This window comes from Mesocricetus auratus, unplaced genomic scaffold, assembly GCF_017639785.1.
Source record: "Mesocricetus auratus isolate SY011 unplaced genomic scaffold, BCM_Maur_2.0 Super-Scaffold_100691, whole genome shotgun sequence".
NCBI classification, from domain to species: Eukaryota; Metazoa; Chordata; class Mammalia; order Rodentia; family Cricetidae; genus Mesocricetus; species Mesocricetus auratus.
Genome location: NW_024429267.1, coordinates 10297630 through 10317939, shown reverse-complemented (window position 1 = coordinate 10317939; position 20310 = coordinate 10297630). Strand labels below are relative to the sequence as shown.

Genomic DNA, 20310 nt, shown 5'->3' with positions numbered 1-20310 from the left:
GCACAAACCCACAGAAATGTGCAAACAGACTAAAGAATATTGTTCTGCCGGGCATGGTGACACACACCTTTAATCCCAGCTCTTGGGAGGCAGAGGCAGGGGGATCTCTGTGAGTTTGAAGACTGCTTGGTCTACAGAGTGGGTTCCAGGACAGCCAGGTCTGCACAGAGAATCCCTGAATCCCTGTCTTGAAACACTCTCTCTCTCTCTCTCTCTCTCTCTCTCTCTCTCTCTCTCTCTCTCTCTCTCTCTCTCTCTCTCATGAAATGAAGTTTGAACTAAAATTCAGATTTTTTTTCTTTTTTACCATCGTGTTGCTTCAACTTGCTTTGAACTTAACATTCTCTTCCCCCATTCTCACCTCTTTCTAGGAGCTAAGATTGGAGATGGTACATCATACCTACCTAGATTGACTTTTTAAAAAAATATGAGTAGATGCAAGTTTCTCAGTGAGAGGAATATTTCAACAGTGACTTTGAAATTTGTAAAGATTTTCATTGTAGATATGAGAGAAAGTATTTTGTTAAGGGTTTGCTTTGTGGCATTTTCCTGGCCTACTTGCCTTATCTGTCTGTAGCATAGGATTCAACATGAGTTATGAAAGGCAAGGGCAGCAATAGTGTTTCACACTTGTGTTTAGGGACCTGAGATTCTCATTCCCTTTACAGTTTTCTGACAATAAATCATTAAGGAAAGTGAGACATATTTAGGAAGTAGCTGTATGCTTGTAATTCCAGCACAAGGCTGAGGTGGGAGGGTCACAAGTTTGAAGTCAGTTTAGGTTATGTAGCAAGGTATTGTCTTAAAAGACAAACAAAAAGTTAAAAAATTGACGAAGAAATTTTCATTTGTGGGATTTAGTCATGTGTGTCGCCCCCTCCCCCCCATTTTCTGGGCTTAAACCCAGGACAGTGTATACTGAAGTATGTTTCCAGTGTTCAGTCTGACTGCAGAAAAGCAAACACTCTGTGGTAGGAAAATAAAGACAATTTGGAAAACTATATTTTTAGCATAAAATTTCCATATAGACAAATAGTACTTTAAATAAGAAAATGCCTAATAAACAGTCTAAGAATACAAATCTGTAACTCTGGGGAAAAAAGCAAGTGATTAGAAAGTAAATTCATACTTTAAAAAAAAAAGTCAGTCGGGCGTTGGTGGCGCACGCCTTTAATCCCAGCACTTGGGAGGCAGAGGCAGGCGGATCTCTGTGAGTTCAAGGCCAGCCTGGTCTACCAAGGGAGTTCCAGGACAGGCTCCAAGACAATACAGAGAAACCCTGTCTCGAAAAACCAAAAAAACAAACAAAAAAGTCCATTGGTGTTTTCCTTCATGCATGTCTGTGAGTATGCCATATCTCCTGGTACTGGGGTTGGAGACAGTTGTGAACTGCTATGTAGGTGCTGGGAATTGAACCCACGTGCTCTGGAAGAGCAGTCACTACAACCACTGATATCTCTCCAGCCTGTCCCATTTACTTAAAAAGTTTAAACCAGGTGCTGGTGGGGCACACCTTTAATCCTAGCACTCAGGAGGCAGAGGCAGGTGAATCTCTGAGTTAGAGGTTAGCTTGGTCTGCAGAGCAAGTTCTAGGACAGCCAGGCCCACACAAAGAAACCCTGTCTTGAAAAACAAACAAAAAATTTAGGGTGCTGGAGTGGTGATTAGCAATGTATAATGTTCTGAGTTTGGATCCCAGCCTCCACAACCACCTGTAATGTAACTCCAGCTCTAGGAGGTCTCCTTTCAGACCTCCTTGGGCACTTAAACAGTCACAAAGACAGACAGACAGACAGACAGACAGACAGACACACACACACACACACACACACACACACACACACACACACACACCGGTATAAGTAAAAATAAAGAAAAATCAAATCTCTTATTAAACATTTGGTTGATTGTGTGAAGTTAATAATATATACTTGTATCTTATAGATGGGTATGTTACTTGTGATAACCTCTAGGAAGGGTGTTTTTTCAGTGGCCATATATAGTTAAAATATTTTTTTGGCACAAAATTCATAAATTTTACTGTAGAAATGATCTGAGCATGCGCATGTGTGTGCGTGCATGTTTGTGGGGGTGGGAGGAGAATGACAGCACATAGGGACGTCATCTCAGCATTTACCAGTTCTTATCGGGGTACAGTCTCATAATGCTGTGAATGAAGTAGATTTATATGTATTAACAGAATACACTTTTCTTGCAGACGCATCCTTGACAAGAACACTGCACCATCAAGCCTCGGGTTGCCCTCACTCTCATGGAAATGCTCCTCCTCAGACTCAGCCTCCCCCTCAAGTGGATTATGTTATTCCTCATCCTGTACATGCTTTCCATTCTCAGATAACTTCACATGCAGCATCTCACCCTGTGGCGCCCCCGCCCCCAACTCATTTAGGCAGTACAGCTGCACCCATCCCTCAGCATCTTCCTCCTGCTCACCAGCCAATTTCACACCATATCCCAGCCCCGGCACCTCCTGCCCAGAGACTGCACCCTCATGAAGTGATGCAGAGGATGGAAGTTCAGAGGAGGAGGATGATGCAGCACCCAACGTAGGTCTTGTGACTTAAGGAAACTGCTTGCTTTCCTTCATGTTCCATTGGTCTTTCTTATAGGAAATCTTTCATGATTTGAAACCAGGTTTCACTGCAGACCAGACTGTCTTTTAATGCATAAACCTCCTTCCTTAGCCACACAGTGCTAAGGTAGTAGGTATACACCTTTACACCTAGTAGGGGTGATAGACACAGTAAAACAAAGTAGTGTAACTGTAGTAAATCTTCAGCATAGTAGGACATTACCTTTTTGTTGTTGTGATGATGGGTATTGAATCCATGGCACCTTGCACCTAATAGAGAAGTGTTTTACCACTGGCTGAGCTTTATCCCCAGCTGGAGAATTACCAACTATAACTTTATTGTGCCCTACCCTGCATTGTTGGGTAGCTGTTGACAGTGTGAGTGTCTTCAAGCAAATAAGTCTGTTTCTCCGGAATGATTGATATCAACATTGATCCTGAAGAACAAGATTGAAAGATGCCCAATATCTGATTTGACTTATCATGTTATTTACAAGAGGGAAGAATAGTAGTAGAAGTTTCTAAAACTGGTCAGGCAATGGTGGCACATGCCTTTAATCCCAGCACTCGGGAGCAGAAGCAAGCGGATCTCTATGAGTTCAAGGCCAGCCTGTTCTACAGAGCAAGTTCCAGGACAGCCATGGCTACCCAGAGAAACCCTTTCTCAAAAAAACAAAAACAAAAAACAAAAACCAACAAACAAAAAGTTTCAAAAACTGATATAGAGGGGTGGGGTATGATATAACTCAGTTGATAGGGTGCTTGCCTAGCATCAATGAAGCCCTGGATTTAGTCCAGGACCCGGCATGGTGTCATTCTTAGGAGGTGGAAAGTAGAGGAGGATTGGAATTCCATTTAAGACCACCTTGGGTCACGTGAGATCCCGTCTTAACAAAGTCTTATTAACCTTCTAATAGTATATTAGAAGTATATTTATAATAAGACTAAGTAAACTTTTTCTTTTGACAATTCATGATTTGATATTTATAGTCATCTGTCAATTTCTGTAAATAAAGTTTTATTAGAAAACAGCTTAATTTTCTCATTTACATTGTCTCCCATTTTTTGGCATGACGAAGACTTAGCTGTTAGGTTTTTCAAAAATCGTATGACTATAGGCTTGATGTTTTAATAGTTAGCCTATATAAAAATTGTCTATGGAGGCCAGCAAGATGGCTCAGTGGGTAAAGGTATCTGCTGCCAGCCTGACAAGCTGAGTTCAGTCCCCAGAGCTACATGGTATAATGAGAAAACAGATTCCTGCAAACTGTCCTCGACTTGTCTCCAAGGGGGAAAGAAAAGCCCTCATATTCGTATCTACTAAAATTATTGAATTTTTAAAATATCTGTAACAAAATAAAAACTTCCATTATCCTGCTTTTTATATGTTTATGTGAAGTAACTAACTAGTTTGGACACAAGACTTTTTGTTTTTGTTTTTAACTTTTTAAAGTTTTGTTTTCATTCTGTTCTCCAAATTAAGTACATACTGTAGAAGTTTCAAGCCAAAATTAGCTTTTTTGTGGAATTTTTTGTTTGTTTTTGAGGCAGGATCTCACTGTGTAGCCTTGGCTGGCCATGAACTTACTATGTAGACAAGATTTGCCCTGAACTTACTCTGGCTCCCAAATGCTGGAATTAAATGCTTCCATTGCCATGCCTAGTTTCTGGGATGATATTAAATTGGAGATAGTAGAATAAATGAGCAGTAAGTTTGTGTAGAGAATTTCATGTGCTGTTCTTATTTTATAATTTTATAATACATGTAAATTTCATCATGATTATAGATTTTTATAATGTTAACAGGATTTTTTCTACGTTAAGAAATAACCAATTATTCAATTATTTCCAGTGGTCTTTTTGTGTTCTGTGTTTCCAGGCGGGCACATGAGCGCCCCCCGCCCCATCCACATAGGATGCACCCAAACTATGGCCATGGGCATCATATTCATGTGCCTCAAACCATGTCCTCACATCCTCGCCAGGCTCCAGAGAGAACTGCCTGGTCAGTACCTTATTTATTTCAAGCAGGTTCTGGGAAAATTGGGGAGAAATCCCTTGTAGTGGAGTGCATAGGACAGAGAACAGCTATGTGGGGAAACAGTTGTGCTGGGAGAAGCCGTCTCTGGGCAAAAGACCTGGAAAGGAAAAGCAGTACCCTGAGTTCTGGGGCAGGAGCCACCTGAAGCAGGGAAACAGCTATTAGTTTTGTTTACTTTTGTGGCAGATGATAATTGTGTCGATTAGGACATTGTAGAATGATAACGCAGGTAATTAATATATCCATACCTCAGTATTTTTCTGTGATGGTATTTAAGACCCCCCTTTAAGCAGTTTTGAATGTTTATCTATTGCTGCCCACTCAACCATGAGGAAACACTATAGAAACCCACAACTTAGTCCTGTTGAAGTGAAGGTTTGCGTCTGTTGACCACCGCTTGTGTTCTCCATGTGCCTCTCTTTCCTAGCCCCACGCTTCAATTATCTACAACTCAGTTTGACTTTGACAAATTCTATATATAGACGAGAAGACTTGTAGGCAGAATTTTCCGTCTACACCTCTGATCTTCTCTGTCCTACTAGCTGCTCCTAAATAACCATACAGACTTAATATTAACTATAAATGCTTGACCAGTGGCTTAGGTTTGTCTTTTAACTAGCTGCTATAACTTAAATTAACCCATTTTTATTAATCTGTGTGCTGCCCTACGACTCGTTTTATCTCATTTATTTATTTCCCATCCTGGTGTCTCCTTAGATTCCTGTGACTCCAATCTTCTTCCTACTATTCTTTCTGCCCCCAAAATTCTGTCTAGCCATTGGACAATCAGCTTTTTATTAATAATGAGGGCATCACATCTTCACAGTGTACAGAAGGGTTATTCCACAGCAAGGACTAGAGTATTTTTCTGTTTTCATGAGTGTCTGCCTCTACGGTCAGACTCCTGATGTGACCGCGCTTGCCTGGTTTCTTTATCCACCTCCCTAGTCATGGTTATGTTTGCTTCACCTGCAGTATAGTATCCATTGCAAAGACAGATGTAGTTTGTTCTGCAGAAATGAAATGGGTTGTATTACATTTTCTTTTTAATCCACTTGAGTCATTGCAGCAGAGCACAGAGTGGGAGTCCGCAAGTGGAGCTTCATTATATGCCACTTCTGCTCTTCTTGTGGGGTCACCGTTCAAGTGTTTAGGTGTGGAAACTCTTTTAATTGTCACCAATACCAAAATCCCAGCAAACACAGGCCTGGAGAGCATGCGTCAATTCAGATGACCCAACAAGGTCAGCTCTGTTTTGTGTTCTCCTTGAGGAGAGCCAGGTCTTTGTTTGGAAGGGACCCTAGGAACCACTCCTTATCTGCCTTGCTTTTATGATGGAGTGAAACTGAGCTGAAATGTTTTTCTGCTTATGCTCACAACATGAAGCTTTGTGAACATTTATTTCCGAAATATACTTGAAATTATTAGTAAAATTTGGGGAGGGCTAAGTGCCTTAGCTTTGTAAGTTAAGACACAATACAGGATTTTTGAAATTGCTTCCATTTCTGTTGGCACTAAAGAGACTGTTAGGAAGACACAAAGTTAAACTGCTCTCCCTCTTTCTTAGGGAACTGGGAATCGAAGCTGGAGTGACTGCAGCTACCTACACACCCGGCGCACTGCACCCTCACTTGGCCCATTATCATGCCCCCCCTCGACTTCATCACCTACAGTTAGGAGCACTTCCATTAATGGTAAAATGGGAATTTTTAACATTCTGATATATTTGCCTTCTAAAAGTAACATTCCCTTTCTAAATCAAATATTGTATTAAAATATTTTGGTATAGTAGATATTTTACTAGAATTTAGGAATAATTCCCCTAATTAGATAGTGTACTATTTTCTGAGTTTGTAATTTGAATTGTAAAATATACTCTTTGGTGGACAAAATGCTGAGAAGTGGACTTTTCTGCACACCAAGATAAACATGATCTTCTGTCTCCGAGAGGCACACACCAATGAATCCCAATCAGTAGATTGGGTCTGCTTTGATACCATCATATTGTTGCTGCTTCTGATTGACAGATGAAAATTTTGTTGCTACAATGTTGGAAAAAAAAGAAAAGGTCACTATAATGCTAACTATGTAAGAAGAAAAGGGAGTACTCTGTGTTGTAGGGGAGGTACTGCAGAGTCCTCATTGGCCCTTGTCCTAGACAGGTTTGGACTTTGGGGTGCTGCATTTGCTCTTGGTCAAGAGCTGTCAAACAGCAACAAGCACTAGGAATCCACCTAAGCTTGTGTTTCCAGATGTAGCAGCTGGGGCAGTTCAGTGCCAGCATTTGCCCAGCACTCATGAGCCTTTGTTCAGCATTGCGGTGGGGGGGAAGGGGGATGACGGCAGGAACACAAAGCTGCTCTAACAGGAAACTGGGACTCCGAAGCCACAGAAGGGAAGTCTGTTGTTGATGTTTTTTGTTTTGTTTTGGGTGTGTTCCCCCCACCCCTCTGACCGATTTCTCTGTAGCTTTGGAGCCTGTCCTGGAACTCACTCTGTACACTAGAGTATACACCTGTTTCTGCCTCCTGAGTGCTGGGATCAAAGGCGGGCGACACCACTGCTAGGCCGCCAGCTGTTGTTTTGGTTTGAGACAGGGTCTCTCTATGTATTCGTGGCTGTCCTTGAACTCAGTATGTAGACCAGGCTGTCCTTGAACTCAGAGGTATGCCTGCCTCTGCCTCCCATCTGAGATATTTTGATTGTATTTATGCTTTCTGAGTGATTTAATCAGATTATCCTTGAAGAGGACACACATCCTCAGTGTTGTGGTTTCCTAACACACTGCATGTCCATAAATAGCCATAAAACACAAGTATCCCTGGGGTAACAAATAAATTTAACTTGTGACCAGCTCACAACAAAATGAAATCTGAAATATTCAGGATTTACTATACTGAAGAAAATATTTTTTTTAAAAACCTGTTAAAATTAGTTTCGCTGACAGAATCAAGACAGGTAGGTAAGAATGATCCATGCTTTTGTTTAATACTGAGAGTTTGACATCTTATGAATGCTTTAATTTCTTAAGTTTGTATGCTACTACCATAGGTTTTTGTGGAGACATGGGTTCTCTATATGGCCCCAGGCCATCTGGAACTTACTGTGTGTACCACAGTGGCCTCAAAGAAACAGAGATCCACCTGCCTCTGCTTCCTGAGAGCTGGGAATTAAAAGCATGCACAACCACACCCGACTTTTTTTTTTCTTTTCTTTTGGTGGGGTGGGCAGAGAGTGTATTTTGCTGTTGCCCATGCTGACCTTGAAACTAGAGTTAGCCTTAGACTACCTCAGTTTACTTCAGCCTTCTAAGTAGTCAGGACAGTGATGTCTCACCACATCCACTATATGCAGAGTTCTTTGTGTAAGAAATTTGTTACCTGGGAGGCAGGGGTGGATATGGCTCAGAGGTTAAGAGTACTCCAAAGGTCCTGAGTTCAATGCCAGCAACCACATGGTGGTTTACAACCATCTGTAATGAGATTTGGTGCCCTTTTCTGGTTTGCAGGAACACATGCAGGCAAAAGGCTGTATACATAATAAATAAATAAATCTTAAGAAAAATCATGAGACAGCTGTTTTCCTTGTTTCTTCCAAACATAATTTCAGAGGTGAGAGCTTGTATTTTAGGGGGAGCCTAGCTGTCCCTATTAATACAATGTGTAGTTGGAGTCATGTTTGTCTTTTGAGTTGAGTTCATGAGATGAACGGAGGTTGAGTATCTTCAGTGTTAGCAGTAAAATACAAATCTTAATGACTTATTCTGTCTCTTATATTAAAAACAGGTTCCTGACATGGCAGGCTATCCTCACATCCGTTACATTTCTTCAGGACTGGATGGAACATCATTCAGAGGTCCTTTCAGGGGCAATTTTGAGGTATGAAATAAAATATCTACTTATTGTTTATTAAGCAAGGACTTGAGAGACAAAGGCAGACATAACCCTGTGAGTTTTATGCCAGCCTGGTGTACCTAATGAGTTCCAGGCTAGGTAGCCTTGCATAGCAAGGCCCTGTCTTATAAGAACACAAAAAATGGGGACTGAATAGTAGGGTGTTGGTGGTGTACACCTTTAATCCTGATCCCAGCACTAGGAAGGCAAAGGTAGGTAGGTCTCCCTGAGTTCAAAGTCAGCCTGGTCCACAGAGCGAGTTCCTCCAGGACAGCCAGAGCTATGCAAAGAGACCCTATCTTGAAAAACCAAAAAAGGTGGGCCAGGGAGCTAAAGAGATGGCTCGATATCACTGGCTCTTCTAGAGGACCCAGGCTCAGCTTCCAGGACCCACATGGTGGGGCACAACTGTCTGTAACTCCGGTTCCAGAGGCATGTAGTACAAAAGCATATTAACAGACTAAACACCCTGTAGAATAAAAAATTTAAAAACCTACCAAATCAGTATAAACATCCAATAAAGAACCATTTGAATATGGGAGGAAAATCATAGTTGTTCTTACTGAGCTTTCTTGTAGAGAAGCAGTTTGGAGAAAGGAAAGCTAATTTGTGTGTAGCTGAAGATCTCATTTGTGGTTGGTATGAGTTAGAACTGCTCTTGTTTCCTTAATAAAATGGAAGGAATTCAGCTTCTGCACCCTGTGCACATCCAGACTTCCGCAGGGCCCACATGGTCATGTCCTGATTTACAGGATAGTGCTGCAACACCAGCATCTGTAGTACTTATATTGCAGGGATATCTAAGTTGGTTGCATTTGCAGTATTGACAGTACTCTTAAAGGAATAGTCATTATGGGTTTTTTTTTTTTTTTTGATTTTTCGAGACAGGGTTTCTCTGTATTGTTTTGGAGGCTATCAGTCCAGCCCAGCCTCGAACTCACAGAGATCCGCCTGCCTCTGCCTCCCGAGTGCTGGGATTAAAGGCGTGCGCCACCACTGCCCGGCTCATTATGGGTTTTTTTAACTTAAATTTAAAGTAGAAACAAGGTTGCTTCACATGTCAATTCCAAGTCCCTCTCCCTTTCCCTCCCCTCCTCCCACGCCCTCTACCAACCCCCCAATATCCCCTCATTTCCCCAGGGAGGGTGAGGCCCTCCATGAGGGTGTCCATAGTCTGTCATTTCATCCAGGGCAGGGCCTAGACCCTCCCCCAAGAGTCCAGGGTGAGAGTGCATCTCTTATTGTTGGATGGGAGCCCAAAGTCCATTTGCATACCTGGGATAAATACTGATCTACTATCCAAGGCTCAATAGATTACCTAGGCCTCCTCACTGACACCCACATTCAGGGGGTCTTGATCAGTCCCATGCTGGATTCTCAGACATCAGTCTGGGATTCAAGAGCTAGCCTTGTCAGGTCAGCTGTTTCTGGGGGTTAAACCAGCCCAGTCTTAACCCCTTTGGTCATCAGTCCTCCCTCTCTGTTACTGGATTTCTTGAGTTCAGCTCAGTGCTTAGCCATGGGAGTCTGCCTCTGTTTCTATCAGCCACTGAATGAAGGTTCTGTTTCCCAGACTCTCTGGCCATGGGATTGTAGGCTGGCACTCCCCAAATCTATGTCTAAAATCCATATATGAGAGAGTACATGCCATGTTTCTCTTTTTGTGACTGGGTTACCTCACTCAGGATGGTTTCTTCTAGTGCCATCCATTTGCCTGCAAATTTCAGGATTCCATGTTTTTTTTTTTTTTTTCTGCTGAATAGTACACTCCATTGTGTAAATATACCACATTTTCTCTATCCACTCTTCAGCTGAGGGGCATCTAGGTTGCTTCCAAGTTCTAGCTAGCTATTACAAATAATGCTGCTATGAACATAGTGGAACAGACATCCTTGTTGTATGAATGGGCATCTTTTGGATATATGCCTAAGAGTGGAGTTGCTGGGTCTTGTGGTAGGTTTATTCCCATTTTTCTGAGGAATCTCCTTACTGATTTCCAAAGTGGCTGTACAAGTTGGCACTCCCACCAGCAGTGGAGGAGTGTCCCCCTTTCACCACATCCTCTCCAGCATAAATTGTCATTGGTGTTTTTGATTTTAGCCATTCTGACAGGAGTAAGATGGTATCTCAGAGTTGTTTTGATTTGCATTTCCCGGATAGCTAAGGATGTTGAGCACTTTCTCAAGTGCCTCTCAGCCATTGTAGACTCCTCTATTGAGAATTCTCTATTTAGTTCTGTAGCCCACTTTTTAATTGGGCCCTTTGGTGTTTTGGAGACTTGCTTCTTGAGTTCTTTGTAAATTTTGGAGATTAGCCCTCTGTCAGATGCATTATGGTTTTAATACTAGCTATTCTTCACTTTCAGGAACTGATTCATCTTGAAGAAAGACTAGGAAATGTCAATCGTGGAGCATCCCAGGGAACAATTGAAAGATGCACATATCCGCATAAATACAAAAAGGTGAGGATTGCTATGATAATGCATAAAATGGAATGTTATAGGCCCTTGGTTCTGTGAAGTTTAGCTATAGTATAGTATTACTATTGAAGTGATTCCCATGATAAAAATTATTTGAAATATATACTCTGAAATCTCTTCCCATACTCTGGTCTTCCATTTCAGATGGGAAGTCACAGATTTCTTACATGTTCATTCAAGATACTTTAGTGTATTATATAATACTCACTTTTATAATATTTATACGTATATATTGTTTCCTTCCAGTTAAAAAAAGAAACCTACAAGGTGACAGATAGGAAGCTTTGTCTACCATCTTTTTATTGTTTACTAGCTCTCAGCTCTTTTTTTTTGGTTCAGGTGTTGTGTAGCCTTGGCTAGCCTTACATTTGAGCTTCCCCTGCCTCAACCTCCAGTGCTGGCCTTATTATAGGTGTGGCTGCCATGCTAGCTTCCATCTTCTTTTTAGTAGCTTGAGCAAAATTCCATCATGTGGTAATACTACAGTTTTTAAGCTGTAATGTGGTGGTCACACCTCTACTCCCAGCATTAGAGAGCCTGAGGCACAGTGATTGCTGTGAGTTTAAGGCCTCCTTGGGCTATAAAATAAAACAACAACAACAACAAAAAAAATGATAAAAAAAAAAAACAACAAAGCCAGATGGTGGTACTGGTGCACAGGTGGTACTGGTGTACACGTTTAATCTTAACACTTGGGAGGCAGAGGCAGGTGTATTTCTGTGACTTTCTAGACATGCCTGTTCTATAGAATGAGTTCTAGCACAGGTGGAACTCTGCCTTAGAAAACCAATAAAACTAAAACATCTAGCCAGTTCTTTCCACCAATGTTTAGTTCATATTTCTGTAGTGTTATATGTGGAAATTCCAAACTAGAGTTAAAATAAGCTGCTCATAGTGAACAGATATGCTCAGTGCTGTACAGGGAACAATGAACATGGAAATTACTGTTGGTATTTTTCATATTTTCTAAAAGTGTTAGTCAGGCATTACCACTAACTGTGTATCTTGTTTAAACTAAATGCTATAATTGGAATTAACATATAAAGATATTGGGAATAGTCATTTGAAGAATAATTAACTGTGTTGCAGTAGTAATTATGCTGAGTGTCATCATCATGAATTAACAGTAATGAGGGTTATAACGCCTGGAGAGTCTGTTCTTTGTAGCTTTGCTTTTCGTGCTGACTTTCAGGAGTCGATAGTTAATTGGTAGTCACTTAATTCATCTGTTAATTCATGACAGTGTTGTATAGGGAAAAAGTTACATATGAATATGTGGTCTTGTTCTGTTTTTGTTTTGTTTTAAATAAACACAGACTTTACTCAGTTGTTCAATAATGTCATCTCTGCTAATAAGGTAACAACTGATTGGTTCTCACAGAGGAAACTGCACTGCAAACAAGATGGGGAAGAAGGGACTGAGGAAGACACAGAGGAAAAATGTACTATCTGTTTGTCTATTTTAGAGGAAGGTGAAGATGTGAGGTAACTAGATATTTCTTATTTAAAGTCCACTCTCTTAAATAGAAAGGACTGGATGGTGGCTCAATGGCAGAGTCCATGTCTAATTGCACAGCCATGGCTTTGTGCCTTCACCACACCACAGATTGCACAGATAAATGATTGATTCACAAATAGATCAATAGGTTTTAAAAGGCCTCAGCCTCCTAAGTGCTGTTACTACAGGCATGTGCCCATATAACTATACTTCTTGTGTGATTTAGCAAATGTTCTCATCCTAACCAAGTATAATTTGAAGGCTTTTTTTTTAATAATTGCTAAGATAATTGTTTTGTTACCATCTTGAATTTTTGGGGGCTGGGGGGGTTGGTTTTTGGAGATAGGGTTTCTCTGTAGCTTTGGAGGCTGTCCTGGAACTCACTCTGTAGACCTGGCTGGCCTTGAACTCACAGAGATCCGCCTGCCTCTGCCTCCCGAGTGCTAAGCTTAAAGGCATATGCCTCCACTTCCCAGTTTACCATTTTAATTTTTTTTTAAGTAAAAGCAGTAAAGTTTAATTAGTTCAAAACAAGTTTGGGGTGGGAGTTAGGGTTAGCATCACTTCTAGGAGCCAAGAACTGAGCATGTGGGATAAATGACCAGATGCTCCCTATGCACATCCCACTGTGCCTTCAAGCACTGAGCACAGAGTCCTCTGCCCAGCACCAGGTCAACTTCCAGCCAGCGTTGGTAGCTCAGAGATCCTCCGGGCTTGGAGTCCCCATTCATAAGTATCTTGATTTTTTTTAAAAATAATAATTTAGTATCATATCAGACATAATAACTATGGGTAATAATAGGATACTGTTATCAAAACTTGTTTGTTTTTCTTCGAGATAGGATTTCTCTGTGTAGCCCTGGCCATTCTGGAACCTGTAGACCCTCTGGCTCATCATACCTCTTCAACTAGTGGCTGAGAGAGGCGAAAGATACATATTGTCCATTACATCACAGGGTTTTTAAGTCCTTAAAAATGTATTAGTACTTTTCTTACGTGCATAAGTGTTTTGTTTATAAGTTTGTGTATCATGTACGTACAGATGTTCAAGGAGGCCAGAAGAGGGCATTGGATCCCCTGAAACTGGGTGCTGGGAATCTAATCCTGGCCCTCTGGAAGAGCAGCCAGGTCTCTTTAACTATTGAGCCATCTCTGCATCACCTGTAATTTTTTTTTTCAGCATTCTGTTTCCAGTGAAGGCATGTAGCTATTGAGACAGTCTTTTTATAATGTTAACTGATAGTGTCCATAAAGGAAGAGAACACTTCTAGGTATTATCTGTGGGAAATACCAGACTATGGGGCTATGAATAGCAGTTCTTAATAGTAAGTAGATATAGAAAGTTATTAAGCAGCAATACTTTCATCCATTGTTAAACTTAGATTTAGAGTTATTTCAGTTTCTATTGGCAACTTAGTGTGATATTCTGAAGTGAACATTTTCCTTTAGCCCACCTTTAAAGCAGTGGCATTTTCTAAGTAGGTGTGGTGATTATCCTATGAAAACAGTATTCCTTACCTTAGGCATGTGTCCCCATTTAACGTATAAAGATATTCAGGGTTGAAATAATGTTCTTTAGTTCCTACAGCCCAGCTACTGCTACAACAGTCTCCAAAGCTTTTGCAAGACAATTTATGTCTCAATGAGTCTTGACAAGCATCATAATGATTTGATATTTAAAAGTGTTTGCAGCATCATACAACAGGGTATTTTCATCTTTAGTGCCTTGGCTGCTCATTTAAAGGGACAAAAACTAATTGCCAGTGTCATTCTTGATTTGACAGTTCACAGTTTTATATAGTTTGCCTCCATAGACATGTCAATTATTTATCTTGGTAACTCATATATTATGCTGTCTAACGTGCCATTTTTATAATCAGCAGTTCTTAGAGAAGATAGGTTTGTGTGTGTGTGCGCGTACATATTAGTGCCACAGAGCTCATGTAGAGATCAGAGGACAACCTATAGTGTTGGTCCTCACATTTAAAACAGAAATCTCATTTGAAACAGGGTCTCCATTTTTGTTCACTGTGGTATGCAGCAGTCTAGCTGGCTATTCATCCCTTATCCTGGATTACAGATACGGCATGCCATTGCATGCTGCTTTTTATGTGGATTCTGAGGATCTGAGTTCAGGTTGTCAGGCTTGCATGGCAATTACTTTGCCTACGGAGCCATCCTGCCAGCCCATGTCTGTGTTTTTAAAATAAAGATGTTTAGTTACTTCAAAATAGTTTATATCATTTATTTGCAAATCAGTGCCCCATAGAATTGCCATGAAATTAATTTTTGCTGTTTGTTTTCTTCACCAATGATAGGCGCCTTCCGTGTATGCACCTTTTCCACCAAGTGTGTGTTGATCAATGGCTGATCACCAACAAGAAGTGCCCCATATGTAGAGTGGACATCGAGGCCCAGCTGCCAAGTGAAAGTTGACACCATATTTCAGAACTCTTGCTGTCCCTCTCATTCCCATCCTTCCTGGTACTGCAGTCAACCAAAGATGGCATGACTTACCTGCGCAGATCTGGAAGCCTTGAACTCGGAGTGCTGACTCTGCTACATGGTACAGCTACCGCTAGACCTACAACTTATGTACACAGTTGATTTTGATGTATTTATAAAAGCTTTTTGGTTTTTTTTCCTAGATTTGACATTTCTTCCTGTATCATTTTACTGTATTTTTGCATGATTCCTTGTATTGCATTTCTTTGCACATATTATGGGCTTGTGACCCTAAACTTGCAGGCAAGATTAGCTGCTTTAGTAAGTAGTATTTTGTGGTCTTTTTGGTTTTTTTTTTTTTTACATAGTACCTTGAGAATTATGAAATTTTTTATCCATTACTAACATTTAATTTAATCAATCATGTACTTTAGTTTAATGTATAAAGATCCTCTAGAAAATGATAATATTGTGTATTAAGACATTCCTTAATTAAATTAGGACAAAATGGCTGCTGTATATTTACAATATGGAGTTCTGAGTTAAGTACCACCCTTAATATTGGGAACAGAATGCAACCCATGTCAATCAGATTCAGGTGGTACTCACATGACCAGAGTGATCAATAGGAATTTTCTTGGTGTATCCTTTCTTCCAGCACAGTGCAAGATAGAGTTGCTATTGATGCCATATGTTTAGACTGCTGTTCTGACCCTATTTATCTTTCTCTATGCCATTTGGAACTTTATTCCCTAATCCAGTTTTTGCTGCTGTGAAACAGCTTTCATGAACACTAAATATTAATTTGAGTTAGCTGGATTGTATATACTTGCAGATTTAAAAAAATAGGGAAATTGAAAAAGACATGTAGAATTTTGTTAGGTCTTCTGCTAAGCACGAATAATTAAGATATCTGCTTACATTAATTTTATAAAGTCATTCAGTCAGGATTTAGGATTCAGTCATTGGCAGGTATCTATGCATTCATAGAACTTCTAAGGGTCCCTCCCACATTCACTTTTAAGGGATTTTTTTTTATAGTTTAAATAAAGTCAGCTGAATCTACATGTCTCTTGTTTTATTTCTCTCTAAACTTGAAAATAAGAAATCTGCAGATACTGTGAGGCACAGATTATATTGTCAGGCTACTGTTGGCTATGGTTATAGACACCCACTTCAGACATTACCAAGAGTCGATCACTGATTAAAAAATTTTTAATTTCTATAGTTAAGATTTACAACATAATATAGAGTAATAAAAGTTAACATACTAACATTTCTCCTTTGGAGGAAGTTTTAATCCACTTCAGGATGCATATTATCAAGATACTTTCATATACAGGATAGCCTAATTTTATTTGTTTAAATAATGCTTAATATGCCCAAGATTGCAAATGCATCCAGTCAGTAATACCACTGTCTGTATGTGGAAGACATGTTCCCATGGATCATATGTGAAGATGTCAATAAGCTTGCATTAAGCCACCTGCTTTGTAAGTGGATTGATTAATAAATAACTTATATTTCTATTGTCTTTGTGTTTCATAATTAGTGTTTATAAAATGGTTTACATTGGCCATTTTGGAGTTCAGATGAGATCCACGTAACTGGTATTTGCATAATCTGGTGCTTGTTTCATTCAGTTTTGCCTTTTATATTAGTAAGTGTCACAATAGAGTAATTTCATTATCAACATGTGTCTACAGAGTATACATGCAGATGGAGGGTTGATAGAGTATATTTGTGAGCCAGAGTGTAGCCTGATTATGAAACATTTCCAAACTGCAGGCATCCTGAATTCCATGGCTGACACTACAAAAAGAGAACAAAAGAAGTGTATTTGAGGACTGGAGAGATGACTCAGCAGGGTCCTGAGTTCAATTCTCAGCAACCCCATGGTGGCTCACAACCATCTGTATTGAGATTTTGTGCCCTCTTCTGGCGTGCAGGGATACGTGCAGGCAGATCACTGTATATATAATAAATCTTTTAAGAAAATATTAAGTATATTTAATTACCAGTCTACATTATAGAAGGCCATGAAAGAGTGGAACAGTGACCCAGGTCTGCTACCTCACTGGGGAGAAGCCAAAAAGTAGACTGATGCATATAAGATTGTCGTTAAAGAGCCTGGGTCTGTACGAGCGCTTGAGAACACACGTGAAAAGAGACGGATCTGTAGAGAGATGACTCAGCATAAAGACTGGACACTGTCTTCCAGAGGGCCTTCAGTTCCACACCTTTGGCCTCTGCGGGAACCCACACTCATGTGTATACACCTGCATGAACATACATGCATATCTTATTTGTTTTTTTCAAGACAGGATTTCTCTGTGCAACTTGACTATCCTGGAACCTGCTCTGTAGACCAGGCTGGCCAACTGAGTGCTAGGATTAAAGGCATACACCACCACTGCTATGCTAATCCTCTAGTGTTTTTCAGAACATAAGAAAACATTAGATTTCTCTCACACATATATGTGGTTTAGCTACATACTTGTTGCCCTGTTTTATAACTGATACTGATTCATTCAGCTTGTTTTGTTTGAGATGGGATCTCACTATTTAAGTCCTGGTTTGGAACTCATTATGTATACCAGGCAGGCCTCAAAACTCAGACATCCATCTACCCTCTGCCTATATAAAGCTGGAATTGTCTACTATACCACACAGAAGTACACAGTGATAAAAATAAATCTTAAAAAGATAATACAAATTATTGCTTTGATCCCCAAATGTTTGGCTTTTCAAAGCAAATGTATTTTCATGAGATGCTGCTAACATTTTTCCTGCATCGTGTCCAAGCAAGTAGTCACTAAATGGGCAGAAACAGTCCCCTTTGGCATTCACAAGGGCATTAGTTTCCTTTTAACCTATGGCCACAGAGGATTCTAGTCTATGTCTTTTGCTTCACACTGCAAAGCAGCAGTGTGCAGAAGCATTGCTTAATACTATGTCATAGTCAGCTACTGCTGAAGGTGAGAATTGATGTCCTCTGCTGCAAAATTACATTTTGTATGTGGTGGTGGTGGTGGTGGTATGCATGAGTGTACAGAGGTTATAGGTCAACATTGGGCACCCTCTCCAGTTGCTTCCTGTTGGCCAGAGCCATGCCATTTTGGATATCTAGTGTTTTAAATGTAGGTTTCTTGCCAAGACCTTGCTCTGGACATACTGCCTTTTGTAGGTAAACATTCCCTCTAGCTGGTGTCAGGACTTCTCAGTGTTCTGATTCTGATTCTTGCTTCCATGTTGGATAAACTTACCCTCAAGACTCAATCAAATGGTAAAACATCTGGAAATGCATGTGCACTCAGTTTTTCCATTCAAATCACCAAGACAGCATTGAGAATTCAGATTTTAAAGAGATCCCATGTTCCAACCACTAAAGTATGTTCTTTCGATTAAATTGTGATCCTAAGAGAAGGCAAGAACATATAGATGGCCTGAGATAAAAGGCTTACTGTAGGTCACAGAAATACCCCAGATAAATATATCTGTCATGTGTTTTGTGACAAACTACCACAAGATGTGGGTTCAGGTGAAGAGGGAGTTTTTTTCCCCTGCCTGGTCTTGCATCCCTTTAGTTCCAAGTAAACACATAGAAGCTTATATTAATTGTAAACTGTTTGGTCAATGGCTCAGGTGTCTTATTTGCTAGCTCTCTCAATTATTAATCCATTTCTGTTAAGCTATGTATTGCCACAAGGCTGTGGCTTACCTGTAATGTTTCAGCATGGTACTCCTTTGGTGACTACATGGCATCTCTTTCCTGACTCTCCTCCCATCATTCCTAGTCTGGTAACCCCACCAATACTTCCTGCCTGTTTACTGGCCAATCAGCATTTATTCACCAACTAGTAAGAGAAACATATTCACAGCACACAGAAGGACATCATTCAGACACTTTTGTTTGCTCACAGATGCTCAATTTGGTTAGGGCTAATGGAGTCACTGTGGCCTTCCAGTGTCTGCATTCAACTTGGGAGTGCTACTGGAACAGACTTTTACAAAGTTGGTCAGGAATCCTGAAGCTGCCAGTTCTCCTTAGACTTAAGTCGGGAATTGAAGTGCCATCTATTTTGTCATCCTGTTGGCCAAGAGATTATCAAGGCTAGCTAAGATGGGAGGGGGTGGTAGAAGGCCTCCAAACCAACACAATTTAGGCACCTTAAATCTAACACAGTAGAGGCTGGCCGTGTAGCTCAGATGGTAGTCTCTAGCACTCAGGAAGCCCTGGGCTCTGACCTGTGCCATGTAAACTAGGCGTGGTAGTAACCCATCCCACTCAAGAGGTAGAGGCAAGGAGATTAGAAATTTATGGTCACCCTCAACTACAAAGAAAGTTGTAAATCAACTTGAGATATATGAGACCCTCTTTAAAGTTGATCACAGTAATTTAAGGCAAAACCCATTGTTTTGTTAAAATGGTTCCTTTTATTTAGAGATGGGGGTCTCACTGTGTTGCTAAGCTGGTACTGAAATCATGAGCTTTAAGGGGTCTTAGCCGTCCCAAGAAGCTGGAATTACAGGCATGAGCCATAGTTCAAATTACTAAGCATAGTTTCTTCCCCAACCCAACCCAAAACTTGGCAGGAAGAGAAGGCTGTTTGTGACATCTTTGATATCAAGGATGATGGCTAAAGGAGTCAGAGGTATTTAAGAGAATGAAATTAATAGAATTTAAATAGCTGTTTCTGCTCCTTTGATTTTCCCATATCCTTGTGTAATTTAGAGGGAGGAACAATTCCACCAGCCTGTTTTCCAGGTGGAAGAGACACTGGTTCTTCCTGCCCTTAGACTCAGATTGGAAATGTCAAATATGCTACAGTGGATTTGGGTAAAAGGGGAGGATCTGTCCTGGTCGTTAGCTTTATTTAAGGCTCTCCAACCAGTGTTTGTATTTCCCAAACAGAAGAGACTTGAATTAAAACAAGAGAGTGATGAGGAAGCCTGATTTGAGTCAAGTGTCAAGTAGAGCCTGACCTCACATGGTTCTGCTATCTGGGCACTGGACCGTTTTCTGTTTGGGTTTTTGTTTGTTTGTTTTGGTTTTGTTTTTTGAGAAGGGGGTCTCTCTGTGTGGAGTTCTGACTGCCCTGGAACTTACTTTGTTGACCATGTTAGCCTCGGACTCAAAGAGATCCACCTGCCTCTGCCTCCCGAGTGCTGGGATTAAAGGCGTGCACCAGTACTACCCGGCTTCTGTGTTTTGATTTTCTTTCCTCTGTACTGAAAACTTCAGAGCTCTGCACATGTATCATACCACTAAGCAAGGGCTCCCCACTTAAGTCTTCTTTCTCTGCCTTGACCACCTTCTTTTCCCCAGGGTAACATTCTGTTCTTTAGCCTCTTCTCTCA

General features: G+C 40.6%; 1 protein-coding gene across 8 annotated transcripts in view; it reads left to right on the top strand.

The window, feature by feature from the left end:
- The window catches only part of Rnf111 (ring finger protein 111), a 67424-nt gene extending 50948 nt beyond the window's left edge, over positions 1-16476 (top strand). For 4 of the 8 annotated variants that reach the window (XM_021230342.2, XM_040739713.1, XM_021230343.2 and 1 more), the window contains 7 exons: positions 2219-2567; positions 4446-4598; positions 6202-6328; positions 8420-8512; positions 10893-10988; positions 12364-12491; positions 14823-16476. In XM_021230342.2, the coding sequence (XP_021086001.1) occupies positions 2219-2567; positions 4446-4598; positions 6202-6328; positions 8420-8512; positions 10893-10988; positions 12364-12491; positions 14823-14940 (1064 nt within the window). In that variant the 3' untranslated portion in view covers positions 14941-16476. The remainder of the gene's footprint in view (positions 1-2218; positions 2568-4445; positions 4599-6201; positions 6329-8419; positions 8513-10892; positions 10989-12363; positions 12492-14822) is intronic. The other 4 variants (XM_005075474.4, XM_005075473.4, XM_021230345.2 and 1 more) reach the window with 3 other exon arrangements.
- The last annotated feature ends 3834 nt before the right edge of the window (positions 16477-20310 follow it).